The sequence below is a fragment of the Aquila chrysaetos genome, chromosome 4 (genome assembly GCF_900496995.4).
Source record: "Aquila chrysaetos chrysaetos chromosome 4, bAquChr1.4, whole genome shotgun sequence".
Lineage (NCBI taxonomy): Eukaryota > Metazoa > Chordata > Aves > Accipitriformes > Accipitridae > Aquila > Aquila chrysaetos.
The window spans coordinates 12,912,648-12,925,143 of record NC_044007.1 but is presented as its reverse complement, the minus strand read 5'-3'; the positions used below and the strand labels follow the sequence as shown (position 1 = coordinate 12,925,143).

Sequence of the window (12,496 nt, the reverse complement as noted above, 5' to 3'; positions counted from 1 at the left end):
GGAATATTTGAAAGGGCTCAAAGCACTCTGCTGAAAATACTAAAGGCAGAGATGTGGATCAATATCAAGTTATTTTATTTAGAGGTATTGTCAGGCTTAAGATCCAACCTGTTTCTTTTATCTTGAATGTAACTTCTACAGTGCTTCAGGCTTGAAGTGCTTCAATTCAGTGAAACAGTTCCATCAGGTGGAATGAATTTATACAAAGGTGACTAATGTAGACTATTTCATATGACCTAGAACTGGAACAGAGTCTGTTTTGCTAGTGTGAAATAAAAAAATTATAATAACTTTTTTCTTTGGCAGTGAAACATGCAGAGTGTTGGCTTAAAGTAGGAATAACTTTTGCATATTTATAACTTTAATATGAGAAATATGTTTTCTTAAGGTTTTACTCTTAAAACTTGGTGAACAAGTGCCTGAAAAATACCCATTAAATATATCCAGGATTTGTTTCCCTCCTTGCCTGTCTTCTGATGTACATGATTAACCTAGAAATGACACAGTGGAAGATAACCTCATATTTCTTTTGCGTGCTCTCAAGTGTGGCAATTATGAGACTTCGTCCCCTTTTTTCATCACTTTCGATAAAGACAAAATTGCTCCTACCAGTACAGGCTGGGTTTAAAAATAAAGAAAACCAACAAAAAGATGCCAAAGACCACAAGTGGGTGAATTACCCTGGATTGTTAATACTGTATTGTTGATGTTGATTCTTCTTTTTTTTTTTTTTTTTTTTTTTTTTTAGCTTGCAAATGTCCTAGAGATTGACTTATCTTTAGTAAAGGTATGTGTGTACAATGCATCTGTTGAACTTTATATGGAAAGTTCGCTGTCTTGCAACATGGTTTCGTATAGCAGTGGCTTATTACATGTATGTGTGTTTCTTCAGAATGCTGTGTCCATGTATTGTCGGTTAGGCTTTGCTCATAAAAAAGGCCAAGTAATAAACCTGGATAATCTTCATCCATCATGGAAGAATGTTCCTTCGGTAAACAGACTGAAGTAAGTGTCTTCATTCTTTCACAAGACTTATTTTTCTCATTGAAGAGAAAGCTTAGAACCAAAATCTGATTGTAAAGCTACTGGTTGCTTGCTTTGACTTCTGCAACAACAAATCTCACTTGGCTTTCTAATGTGTATAATGACAAGAATACTTGATCTTCTTTAATCTGAGGATAAGGGGTGGTAATTTAGCCTGGAAGTTTAATGTACTACTTTTGTTGCTGTTACTTAGTGCTGGCTTTTTGACCTTTAAATGCCTAGTTGCTCACTTCTGAAGCAGATAAGTGTACACTTGCTTTAAACTCCTGGGGCCAGAAATAACAGTTGTTACTGTGCTAGTACAGAGACAATGTCTCTTGGCACTGCTGTCAGTGAATATGTACATAAAGTTTGCTTGCTTGTTGTCAGGTACTGTTGCAGTTCTGTCACTAATGCCCTCACATATATGCATATCTATATCTAATCTTGGGAAAGTGATGTTAATACCAATCAACAATACAATCAACTCCAAGTTCTTCAACTTGGAGTGCCAAGTTGTATTAATTAAGAACTGTCAGGCACTTTTAGTTCAATACCTATTAAGCTATTTAAAAGGGCTGTTATGCCTGAGTTCTCTTTTAATGCTAATTCAGACTGTGAGAACAAAGTGAATTAGATTTTTTTTTTCCATTGGATTTTTCTTCAGCAATGATGGTTTGATTTTTTTTTTTTTTTTTTTTTGGATGTCTTTTTCAAAATCTGGTATTTTCAATCCCCCAAATAAACTTTTCTGCAGAAGCAGGACTCTGAGGGACATCAAGCTTGACTGGTTTAGGGCTTAGAAGTATTGAAAGGCATGTATCGGGTATGCCTGTGCATGGACTAACTAGCACTGGAAGGCAGAGATAGTTCTCTGGTGCTACAGTGACCGATAGATGTGGATTTTAATTCACATTAATAGGAGTACTTTGGACCCTCAAAAGATGCTGCTTTCATGGGACACTGGGGAAAACAGAAGTCCTATACAGGAAGCTGGGTCATCAGCCACAGATACAGATACCAACAGTCAAGATGATCCAGGTTAGCACTAACAGTAAACTGTAATATATTAGGATCAATTATTTTTATATTGCTAGAGTGTCATAGGCTGTAAAGGGGTCTAGAAACAAGTAAAACACAGATTGTGTAGATCTGTTTTTCATATGGAATATACAGTTGGGGAGGCGGTGCCTACTTCTTGGTTTAAAATTCTTTAGCCAAATGGCTTTTTTTCTGAAGATGAGGCTGATCTGTATTATGGATGTCAATTGACACAAAGATACCAACTTCTGAATTAAGTCATTCAGTAGTTTAGTAGTGATAAGGGAATTCTGTTCTACTCAGTATGGCAATAACTAACGTGTTTTTTTCTCTTCTATTTTTTTATAGATTTGACTTATACTTGATGATTTTATTTTTAAATAAAACAAATGTGATATATTTTCTTTTTGTTCTCTATTAGCCGAAACAGCCAGCGTGAGCAGCCTGAATCTGTCTAGTGGACACACAAAGCGTATTGCCTTCCTGTTTGATTCTACTCTCACTGCCTTTTTAATGATGGGAAATCTTTCACCAGTATGTCAAAATTGTTCAATGTATTATGTCAAGAATAAATATGTAGAGCTTTAAAATACTTTGACTTCAACATGATACAGCTGTAATTATTTAAAAAAACTTCTGTATTGTTTGTTGCTAAGAAAAGTTTTTGCTTAATAAAACTTTTACTTGCCCATTCCATTCTCAAAGAATTAAGACAGTTTTGTTTTGTTGTTGCAGAACTTGAAAAGTCATGCAGTCACTATGTTTGAAGTTGGGAAACTGTCAGATGAGAGTCTTGACAGCTTCTTGGTGGAGCTGGAAAAGGTAATCTGTTACGTGTTTGACCAAATGCTTTTTCAGCACTTGAAGTGTTAAAGGGGCCAAAACCCCCCAGTATTTTCATTGTGTAAAACTGCTTATTTAGCAATACAATGATAAGAACAAACACCTTATCATACCAAACCTAAGTGGTTCAGTTAAAATGTTTCTTATTTACAGCATTTATACCTCTAGTGACTTTCAGGGACACACTGTGCATGTATATGAATGTGGTGAGTAAAGTGAGTTCATGAACTAATTTGCCTGAGTCTGTGTGTACACACATCTGCATTAGGGCTTGTTCAATGGAAATAACTTTCCTTTTAGTAAGGTGTTAATATTTCTGAAAGTCTGCACGTTACTTTTGTAGGAAAATTTGACCATTATGTGCTGGAATATTTAACCTATCCACCTTTTAAAGATAATTCTAGAAGAACAACTGTAGAATTATGTAGGAGGACTGCTGTTAATTGCTGTATCATTTTATACCAGTCAGGATGACTGGACATATTTAAATCCTTTTACCTGAAGACTGAGTTGTAGTTCTGACTTATAGATGTTGTCTTTGTGTACTTTTTGACCGTTTGACTAGCATGGCCAAGACTTACTTTTCATTTAATAGTTGCTGTAGAACACCTTTGCATATAAGCTGCAGGGCTGTTACTCAATTACGAAGCTTTAAAATGCTAATTTGTTAATCTTTCCTTTTGTGTAATTGATGCTTGTGGAAGCAACCTGCCACTTGTATGCATTTATTTTGTTTCTTGTTTAGGTTCAAAGGACAGGTGAAGGGGAAGCACAACGGTACTTCGATCATGCACTTACACTGAGAAACACAATACTGTTTTTGCGGCATAATAAAGACCTAGGGGCGCAAGCTGTACAGCCTGATCAACCAAATAATGGTACTGTGAATGCTTGTGAGGAAATCCTTCTAAGTTTGTTTACTTATCTGCCATGGACTCAGCTTTCTGATTAAACTGCTATTTCAGAAAGCAGTCCTTACCCTAAAATTTTGAAGCCAAAACATCACTTTTGCATCATCCTTTGAGCCTGCATTACTGGGTTTGCCTGTTGAATGACATTTGGGTGCCAAGTCTTGGACTTAACTTCCAAAGCAACAGATTAAAGCACAATGATGGCAAGACAAACTGAACTTGGGAAAGAGATTGGTTTCAAATCCTGTGCTCCTGAAGGCCATAATAAAGGAGTCATTGTTCATTCAGAGTTGTTCTGTCAAAGAAGCATTTTTCAAGTCATGAAAGGGAGTGTATTCTTCTAATGGGGGTAGATTTTTTTTTTTTAAATCTTACTGAACTTCCTCAGTATCTCTGTGCTTATTTCTGGGATCAGTTAGTTGGTTAGGACCAAGCTGTAGTTCTGTGCCAGGCAACCCTGTATGACTGGAATTGCTGAAATTATGTACAGATTTATTAAAATTCACCCCAATAATTTAAAACTTAGTTGTGGAAAATATTGTATTCATGGCTTAGCAGGGGAGAATGGAAAACCTGAAATCATATTTTGGGTTTTATGTTCCATCTTAAGTGATAATTTAAGAATCTTACATTTTCAACACAGGGTTTCCCTTGGACCTCTTACGATGTGAGAGTTTGCTCGGCTTGGATCCGGCTACCTGCAGCAGAGTTCTCAACAAAAATTATACTCTGCTGGTTTCCATGGCACCACTCACCAATGAAATTCGACCTATTAGCAGCTGTACACCCCAGGTGAAAAAAATACTGTGGGTTTTCCCCCCAGTATCTAGTAATGTAATATAATATCTTCTTAATAGCTTTGTTTTGAATACATCTGTTAGATGTCCCTTTTAAAGTGACTTAATTATTGGCATGTAGAATAGTATTGCAATTCACCTAAAAAAAAAAAAATTAGTGAGGAAAAATGTGAACACTTAGGAAATTAAGTTTGTTTAATTTATTAACAGTTTATCTGTTCAAGAAGAGTCAATGACAGATATTTTATTCTTGAATTTATATTAATAGAAAATACCTTACTACCACCTTTCTGTAATGAGTCTTGCAATACTGGGCTAAGTACCTAGAATATCATAAGTAGCAGAGTAATACATTTGAACTGCTGTTCTAGATTTATGTTTCTTTAAAACTGTTGATTCTTAAATGATATCTGTAACATATAACAGCTGCAATATTAAGTTATTTCTAATTTCTTGAATAATCTCTCTTCAGCATATTGGACCTGCGATACCAGAAGTCAGTTCAGTTTGGTTCAAACTGTATATTTACCATATAACTGGACAAGGACCACCCTCTCTGTTGCTCTCTAAAGGAACACGTCTTCGAAAACTTCCAGACATTTTTCAGGTAGTGTACGCATGAATTTATTCTCCCTCCCTTCTCCAACCGTTTCAAAGATACGCTGTACACTAGTTAGGGATAACAGTTGAAGTCAGAGGTACAATTCATTATAGGTGATGTACCTTTTCTAGAAGCAAGTTTTACATAGCATCTTGATTTGTTTCCTTTCTGGGTTCTGAAAAAGGAATGCTACTTACGTCTTTCTTCTTGTCACAATGTGACTCCAGGGTATTTGATGCCACCCCTTTCAATTTTAGTGTAAAATGTGGTACTGAAGTCATTGTGAATTTAAGTTTGTAAGCCTATCCCTAGAGTGTGTTACAAAGATGTAGAAGAGCTATATCAAAAGATACACACCTAGTATATTGTGCTTTTTCTAGTATCGTACAAGGAAGGACTCTTCTAGATATAACTTTGCCGGGTTTTGGAGATGGCCAAGATGATCACTTCCAGCTTGTCCACTGTAGAAATCTGTGATGGAGACTTTGAATTTCTAGGCTGTAATTCTCCCTGCAGTTAAAATGACGGAATAATTTAATAAAGGTTGCACTAGGTTGGACAAAAGGTCTTCCTAGCCCAGTAGCCTGTGTCTAGTGGTGGCTGGAAGTAGGAAGAATAAGCACAGTATGTAATACTTCCTCTTAAGACCTTTCCAGCCCACCACATGTTCTGGTCTGGAACTTCCTGAGCTGTATGTTATTTTGTGTAGATAGAGGTTGTGGAATTCTTGTCTCTGCAGTGATCGGTTGCTCTCCCGAATTCCTTCCAGCCTTGAATCCACCTAACTTTTTAGCATCTGTACAGTGCTTTGGCAAGGAGTCCCACAAAACAGTGCAGGTGATCAACTCATGCCTGAAAGACTTCAGATGCTGCCTTCTCCCATTCTGTCTCTGAGATGCTAATAAGGACAAATGTGCCACAAAGGAGTACTGTTAGGTATTCCGTACACTAGGCAAACCTAGGTGGAAGTGGCCATGGCAGCTTCTGAACTTGCCTGAACCAAAAATAATTTTATCTGTTGACTTTGATTTGAAATGCTGCAGATGCTTAGCAGCGTTTGGGTCTTGCTGCTCACAACAGAATTAATAAAATAATGTTGTTCAAATTTATAATTGCAGAGAGGCCTCTACAGTTCTCATCGCATCATTCTGAGTAGATACTTGAGGAGCTAAATACTTTAGAACGGTATGGAGACATTCAGAGGGGGATGTGCATTCTTTGGTGTACCTACATCAGCAGTCCTCTCTGGCTCTAGGATTTGTAGATGTATTTTCCATTCCTCAAAGCTCTTTCACGTGTTCCTTCCCTTTCAGATTTCAAAAATTTTGTAGATACCCATATTTCAAAGACTTACTTTAAGATAACATAGGATTAAGTGAATCAAGGCTTCTAGAGCAGAAGGCATTTTGTGAGGCCATTGGTGATGAGCTTGATTCAAACCTTAGTCTGTCGTTAGCTTAAACTACCAGTAAACGTATTGATTGTGCACTTCTATTAGTAAAAAGCATTCAGTGTGGTAGCCTTGGAAAACTTCAATACTGCTTGAATATCAGTGTGCTGATAGGTCAGGTTTTCTTGTACTGAACGATCTCACATTCTGCACAATCACAAACTTATTGGAGCTTTTTTTCCTCTGCATGCGTATGTGAATGCTTCTGCTACTGTTTTGGAGTGTCATTTTCTTAGGGAACTGTCAAGACATTTCTAGAAGTCTTTCGGAGATGCAGGGGAATTCAGTCTTGAAAACTGAGAAACTAGGAAGTTACTTCCTAGTCAGTGTTCTTGTCTTCCTGTCCCTCCCCCTTGGATAGGTGTTTTGGGGATTGATATATCTTTGTTCTCTGTTGACAGTGTTAGTTTATCTAGCTTATATTTTGCTTTTAAATTTATGCTAGGAGGCTGCTGCAATGGCCACATAGCTCTAAAGGAATTGGTGACTGATATCTCCTGTTCAAAATAGCATCTTAACTTTGAGGTTGGCAAACTTCTGTCTTTACCAGGAATATGAACATGAGTGATCCTTGGTACAAAGTATAACATGTAGAGTTGTAGTTACCTGTGGTAACCTCCTAATTGTAACAATATGTTAATGCCTAACTCCACTATTTCACTTTATGTGCTTTGATAGTCCATTACTACTGTAAATATTCTTAATTTCTCTCTTCTAGGGCTACGATCGCTTACTAATAACATCTTGGGGTCACGACCCAGGAGTAGTTCCTACTTCAAATGTGCTCACAATGTTGAACGATGCTTTAACACATTCTGCTGTTCTAATTCAGGTACAGAGTACTCTGTATAAATGATGAAAACTATGCAAAATTTTTTTAGTTAAGCTGTTATGTGGTAGAGGAGATTAACAGTGTAGGAGAGCTACACTTTTGCCAAGAGCTGAAAAATATGTTTAACTTCTGTCGCCAGTGCTGCTATGATTCAGTGGTGGTCAAGACATGGGTTTTGAACTGAATGCATATTATGTATGCATTATTGCATTATGGGCAGACATAATAGAGTTTTGCTAGCTAGAAATGAGATGTGGATTTACGAGAGTGTTGGGGATATAGGAAACTGGAATGAAGGTGGAGAATCCACAAGCTTTTTAGACAGCAGTGGTAAAAGGAATAACAGTTTATACTCCCTGTTACAAGAAATGCACTTTTTTTGGAGTGCATGGTATTTAGCTTTTACAGTAAAGTATGAGCAGAACATGCTATTTATTACAAACAGCAGAAATAGTGGGTTTGTCTATTTGGAGAAGTAAAATAGCTTCCTCTTCTGTTTCTTCAGTTCAGCTGAACTCTCAGAACTAATCATTCAGATAGACGTCTAATATTGTAACAAAAAAAATTACACATTCTCAAAGGCCCACTTGTGACAGCCTTGACTGCTCAAAAATGTTACGTGCTTAGGGGCAGAAACTGTTTGCTCCACAAGTGCTCAGCTATTAGGAAATCTGTTTATAACCAGTAATTGGAGAGAAAAATTGCTGCTCTTCACTGAAATTTAACCTCACGGTGTTTACTTGCATGTATTTTGGGGGGAAGGGTGGGGTATTTTATTTAATTACTTACTTCAGCTACGCAAGAACTTTAATGTAAAAATATCTCATTCTGGTTATTTGTTTCATCAACTTGACTTGTACTCATTGAAAGGGAGCACAGGTAGGACTAAGCTAAGCTGATGAGTATATTTTTCTGTTCTTAACTTAATTTATTGGTGTTCAGGGTCATGGCATGCATGGAATGGGAGAAACAATGCACATACCTTTCCCATTTGATGAAGCTGAGCAGCAGGGAGGTAACTGTCTTTTAATGTAATCTCTACACCACCATATTTTTCTTGCACACTACCTTGTGCAGTAAGGTTACAATAATCCTTTTAATACAAATTTTCTTGGACTTACGAGTCAAGTTAGATGAGAAAATTGAAAGGATATTTGAATGGTTGACAAGTCTGTTCTGAGCTTAGAGATACGGTCGTCTTCCTTCTATCTTCTCTGTCCTAATTAGACTGTTTTCTGGCCTTTCTTCTCTCCTAGCACAGATGTAATGAAGTAACTTCCACAAACACCTTTGAATCTTTCTTTGTGCATACTTGCTTATTAACTGCATAAATAAATCTTCCATGTATTCTATTCAGCGTATCTTAACTGTAAGACAGGTGAGACCAAAGCTGAACAAACTTATCTTGATTAGTAGCACTAGGAACTATTATGGAGATTTTTCCTCCGGAAGAGCTTTCCTAGCAAAATCTCCTATTCCTTCAAAGTCTGCCTAGCTCAACTGATTTTGAAAGGCAGGAATGAACATGTTCTGAAATACTCCTTGATGAGTACGACACAAGCTTTGCATAGTTGAGGCCATAGCCTTTCCAACTGAGAGCTGTCATAAAAATGTGAATTTCCAGGTATGAAATCTAAAATTATTTAAGCTACAACTTAGCTGTACTTCTAGTTGGCCCGGATTTTTTTAACTTCCTAATTTATTTTTTACTAGGTTCAAAATGAGTTACTTTTATATTTGCTTTTTCTGGGATGTCTTTCTTCCAACTTGATGCTAGGTTAAAAAGCTTGAAGGCAGAATCTCTAAGTTCTAGCATGAGCAACTCAATGTTGAAATTCCTTGTTAACCTCTAATACTGTATTCTAATTCTTCAGAATTTCAGATATGTGGAACATGTATCTTGTATTGAATTTACCATAAAAGACTCTGGCACTGAAAGAGCTGGACATCTGATTCCTAGCTGAACCTTGCCATCCCTGCTGTCTGTATGTGTTTGTGTGTGAGAGAGAGGTTGTCTTCTGTTTGTATTTTTCCTTCTCCTTGGCTCTTTTATTGTACTATAAAATACCCATTAGTGCTTGGTGTGGGAAGACTGTGATCACTTATGTGTTATCCCAGATCTACCAATGTGATCACTAAGATGGAGCATTACAAGAGAGAAAAAATCCAGATAAAAAACTTAGCCTGGCTTAGAGATGAACTATATGGTTGTGGAGGAGGCTTCTTGTAAAGTAAGCTGGAATATGTGTTGTTTTCTGCTAGATTTCTCTCGTGTGAACATGGGCATTCATACGGCTTTAAAAATACTGAGAAACAAAGTAGACTTGCAGCATTTTTGTGGCTATGTCACTATGTTGAATCCTTCAAGTCAGCATGCTAACAGAAAGCTGAGTGATGCTTCTGATGGAAGAGGTGGGTTAATAATAATTGTCTTTTTTGGCTGCGTTCCCTTAATTTCACATACAATCACTTTAGCAAAGGTGAACGAAGGATTAAATACTTTGATTTGGAACTCTGCAATACACTATCCAACACAGGTAGGAACTCTTTTTGAGTGTAAATCTGTTGGCAGTAGGCTTGCTTCCTAATTCTTCTTTGCAACTAGTTCAGAAATAGCACATACAGACTGAAAATCACTGGACTAGAACAGTCAACAGAAGAGAAAAAGAATAATTTCACAATATTAAAATTAAATTGTGTCATTTTTATATGCCAGAACTTAACCTTACATAAGTGTGTTGAGGACCCCTAAGTGACTCTTTAGTCCTAAAATGAGTCAGACCCTATGTTTCTCCGTATCCCTTCCTCCAGTTTTATAGCTGTATGGTCTTTGGGCAAAGCTTGTGATGTTTCTTACGTCAGGTGGTAACTATACTTATATTCATCTACATGTTTATGTAAGAATTACTTTACCTTTAGGAGAGGCTGAACTAGCATCAGGATCTGATGTAAATGGGAGCACAGAATCATTTGAGATGGTAATAGAAGAAACCTCAATGGATTCTGCAGTCAAGCAAAGCCTTGAAGGTAAAAGCATGACAAAAGGCTTGTACTAAACATTTTCAGTCCAATGAGATAGCTTGTTTTTAAGGATCTGAACACATTCTTGTTTGATTGTTGTCTGGGACAAGTGCAACTCTAACTGTTCTTCCTCCTTAAAATTCAGATTCCCTTAAATCTTTGAGCAGTTCAGTAAATGAACTGTCTTTAAAAGTATGAACTGTCCAATGAATCCTGATCTGAGATAACTGATTCTGGGGTCAATATTCTTGCTTTTGTCTTTTCTTAAAATTTGATTGTCTCTTGGTTTTCTTTCTGTAGCACCCACAACAGAACTGGAATGGGTTCCCCTGGAATTATGCTTTGGCATTCCACTCTTCAGCTCTGAGCTGAATCAGAAGGTCTGCAGAAAAATTGCCACTCATGGATTATGTAGAAAAGAAAGGTGGGCTGTAATTTATCAGCTACAGATTTAACAGGTTGTATGTGTTATGTCCAGAGCTTCTGCAAAAAATGATACCCGCAACTCTAAGAGCGGACCTGAGCTAAGTTTCATAGAGTACCTAATTCTAGTGTGTAAGGTGGTTGCTTTTTGGCTCATTAATGCCAGCTATAATGTATAATCTAGTAGTCCTTAGTTGTGAAGGTTAAGATTAGGCTGGTTTTTTAGTTTCTGCAAGGTGAAATTTAATTCTTTGTAGTAAACTGTCTATGAACAGATCAGGAAAAAAAGTAAATTTGGGTGTCTTCCTACTCATTTCCCCTTCCTAGCCTAGCATAGGCTTTCTTTCCTCCTCCTAACTCTTCTGGGGTGGTGGTGAAAGCTTACTGGTAATGCTTTGATATAAAATGCATTTAGTTCTTGTGGAAGTTTAATTTTACTATTGGTATCTTATTTGCTAAGTTTAGTCATGGCTTATCATCAAGCTATCTTCTGCTTTTTACTGTAGCTTTTCTTTCTGAAAGATTACTCTTTCAATGGTGGGATTTTTGGGTTTGGTTTTTTGTTTTGTTTGGTTCTTTGTTGTTTTTTTGGTGGTGGTTTTTTTTGTTGTGTGGTGGTTTTTTGGTGTGTGTGTGTTTGTTTTTTGTTTTTTTGTGTTTTTTTTTTTTTTTTTTTCCCTAGGGCATGCTACTGCAGACCAAAAATAAGTCTGCTTGAAAACATGGCTGAAGGGTTTTATTATAGTAGTTGACCTGCTTTTTTACAGTGTGTAACTAATCTGCTTCTTAAAAGTCTTGTTACCAGACTGTCCTAGATAAGAATGAAATACGATAAAGTCTAATATATTAATATCATATGTAAAATAACATTTTTCAATTGCAATAGTTTCACTTTAGTGCCTTGTAAGTGGTAGGGAAAATAGCATTTAGCTGACTAGACTTGAGCAGATGAGTCGAGCATCTCTTCAGTGATGACAATATTATCAAGCTTTTTGTGTGAAAGCTTTTAACTTTGTCACATAGTGTTAGGTACTAGTAGAGTTACCTGTGAGCAAGTCACTATGGTGGTACTTGTAAAAATTTGTGCACCTTGGATATAACTTCTTCTCTTTTGTTTTTGACAGCCTTCAAAAACTCTTACATTCCAGTAGAAAGCTGTCTCTTCAGGTCCTTAATTTTGTTCATTCATTCCAGGTAAGGAGCAATAATCCAGATGTAAATCATTCTGTATGGTCTGTCATCCCTTTTTGCCTTCCTACTTGCCATTCTTGGGTGTATGGAAACATACGTGGTTTGTTTTATTTGCTTTTTCTTTAAATTGTAATTGTATTAAGAGCACTATCAGCCTCAAATTTTACTGGTAGCAAAAAGTGAGTACTTCCTCATCCCTTTTCCAGCCTTATTTAATAATACTTGTCTCTTAACCTCTGTGGTTGCATCTTGCGTGTAATTAGTTTCTTTTTTTTATGGGATTTGCACAGCAAAATTGTTCTTCGCTCCTGTTGTAACACAGCCTACTCTGCTAGTTACTCGGTCACTTCTTAGATATGTTAG

General features: G+C 36.7%; 1 protein-coding gene across 2 annotated transcripts in view; it reads left to right on the top strand.

The window, feature by feature from the left end:
- FAM91A1 (family with sequence similarity 91 member A1) overlaps positions 1 to 12,496 on the top strand; it is a 28,029-nt gene that overhangs the window by 11,809 nt on the left and 3,724 nt on the right. For both annotated transcript variants that reach the window (XM_030011544.2, XM_041122990.1), the window contains 14 exons: positions 749 to 787; positions 893 to 1,005; positions 1,946 to 2,064; positions 2,486 to 2,598; positions 2,800 to 2,886; positions 3,653 to 3,785; positions 4,462 to 4,610; positions 5,088 to 5,222; positions 7,385 to 7,498; positions 8,441 to 8,513; positions 9,761 to 9,910; positions 10,418 to 10,525; positions 10,820 to 10,943; positions 12,067 to 12,136. In XM_030011544.2, the coding sequence (XP_029867404.1) occupies positions 749 to 787; positions 893 to 1,005; positions 1,946 to 2,064; positions 2,486 to 2,598; positions 2,800 to 2,886; positions 3,653 to 3,785; positions 4,462 to 4,610; positions 5,088 to 5,222; positions 7,385 to 7,498; positions 8,441 to 8,513; positions 9,761 to 9,910; positions 10,418 to 10,525; positions 10,820 to 10,943; positions 12,067 to 12,136 (1,527 nt within the window). The remainder of the gene's footprint in view (positions 1 to 748; positions 788 to 892; positions 1,006 to 1,945; positions 2,065 to 2,485; positions 2,599 to 2,799; positions 2,887 to 3,652; positions 3,786 to 4,461; positions 4,611 to 5,087; positions 5,223 to 7,384; positions 7,499 to 8,440; positions 8,514 to 9,760; positions 9,911 to 10,417; positions 10,526 to 10,819; positions 10,944 to 12,066; positions 12,137 to 12,496) is intronic.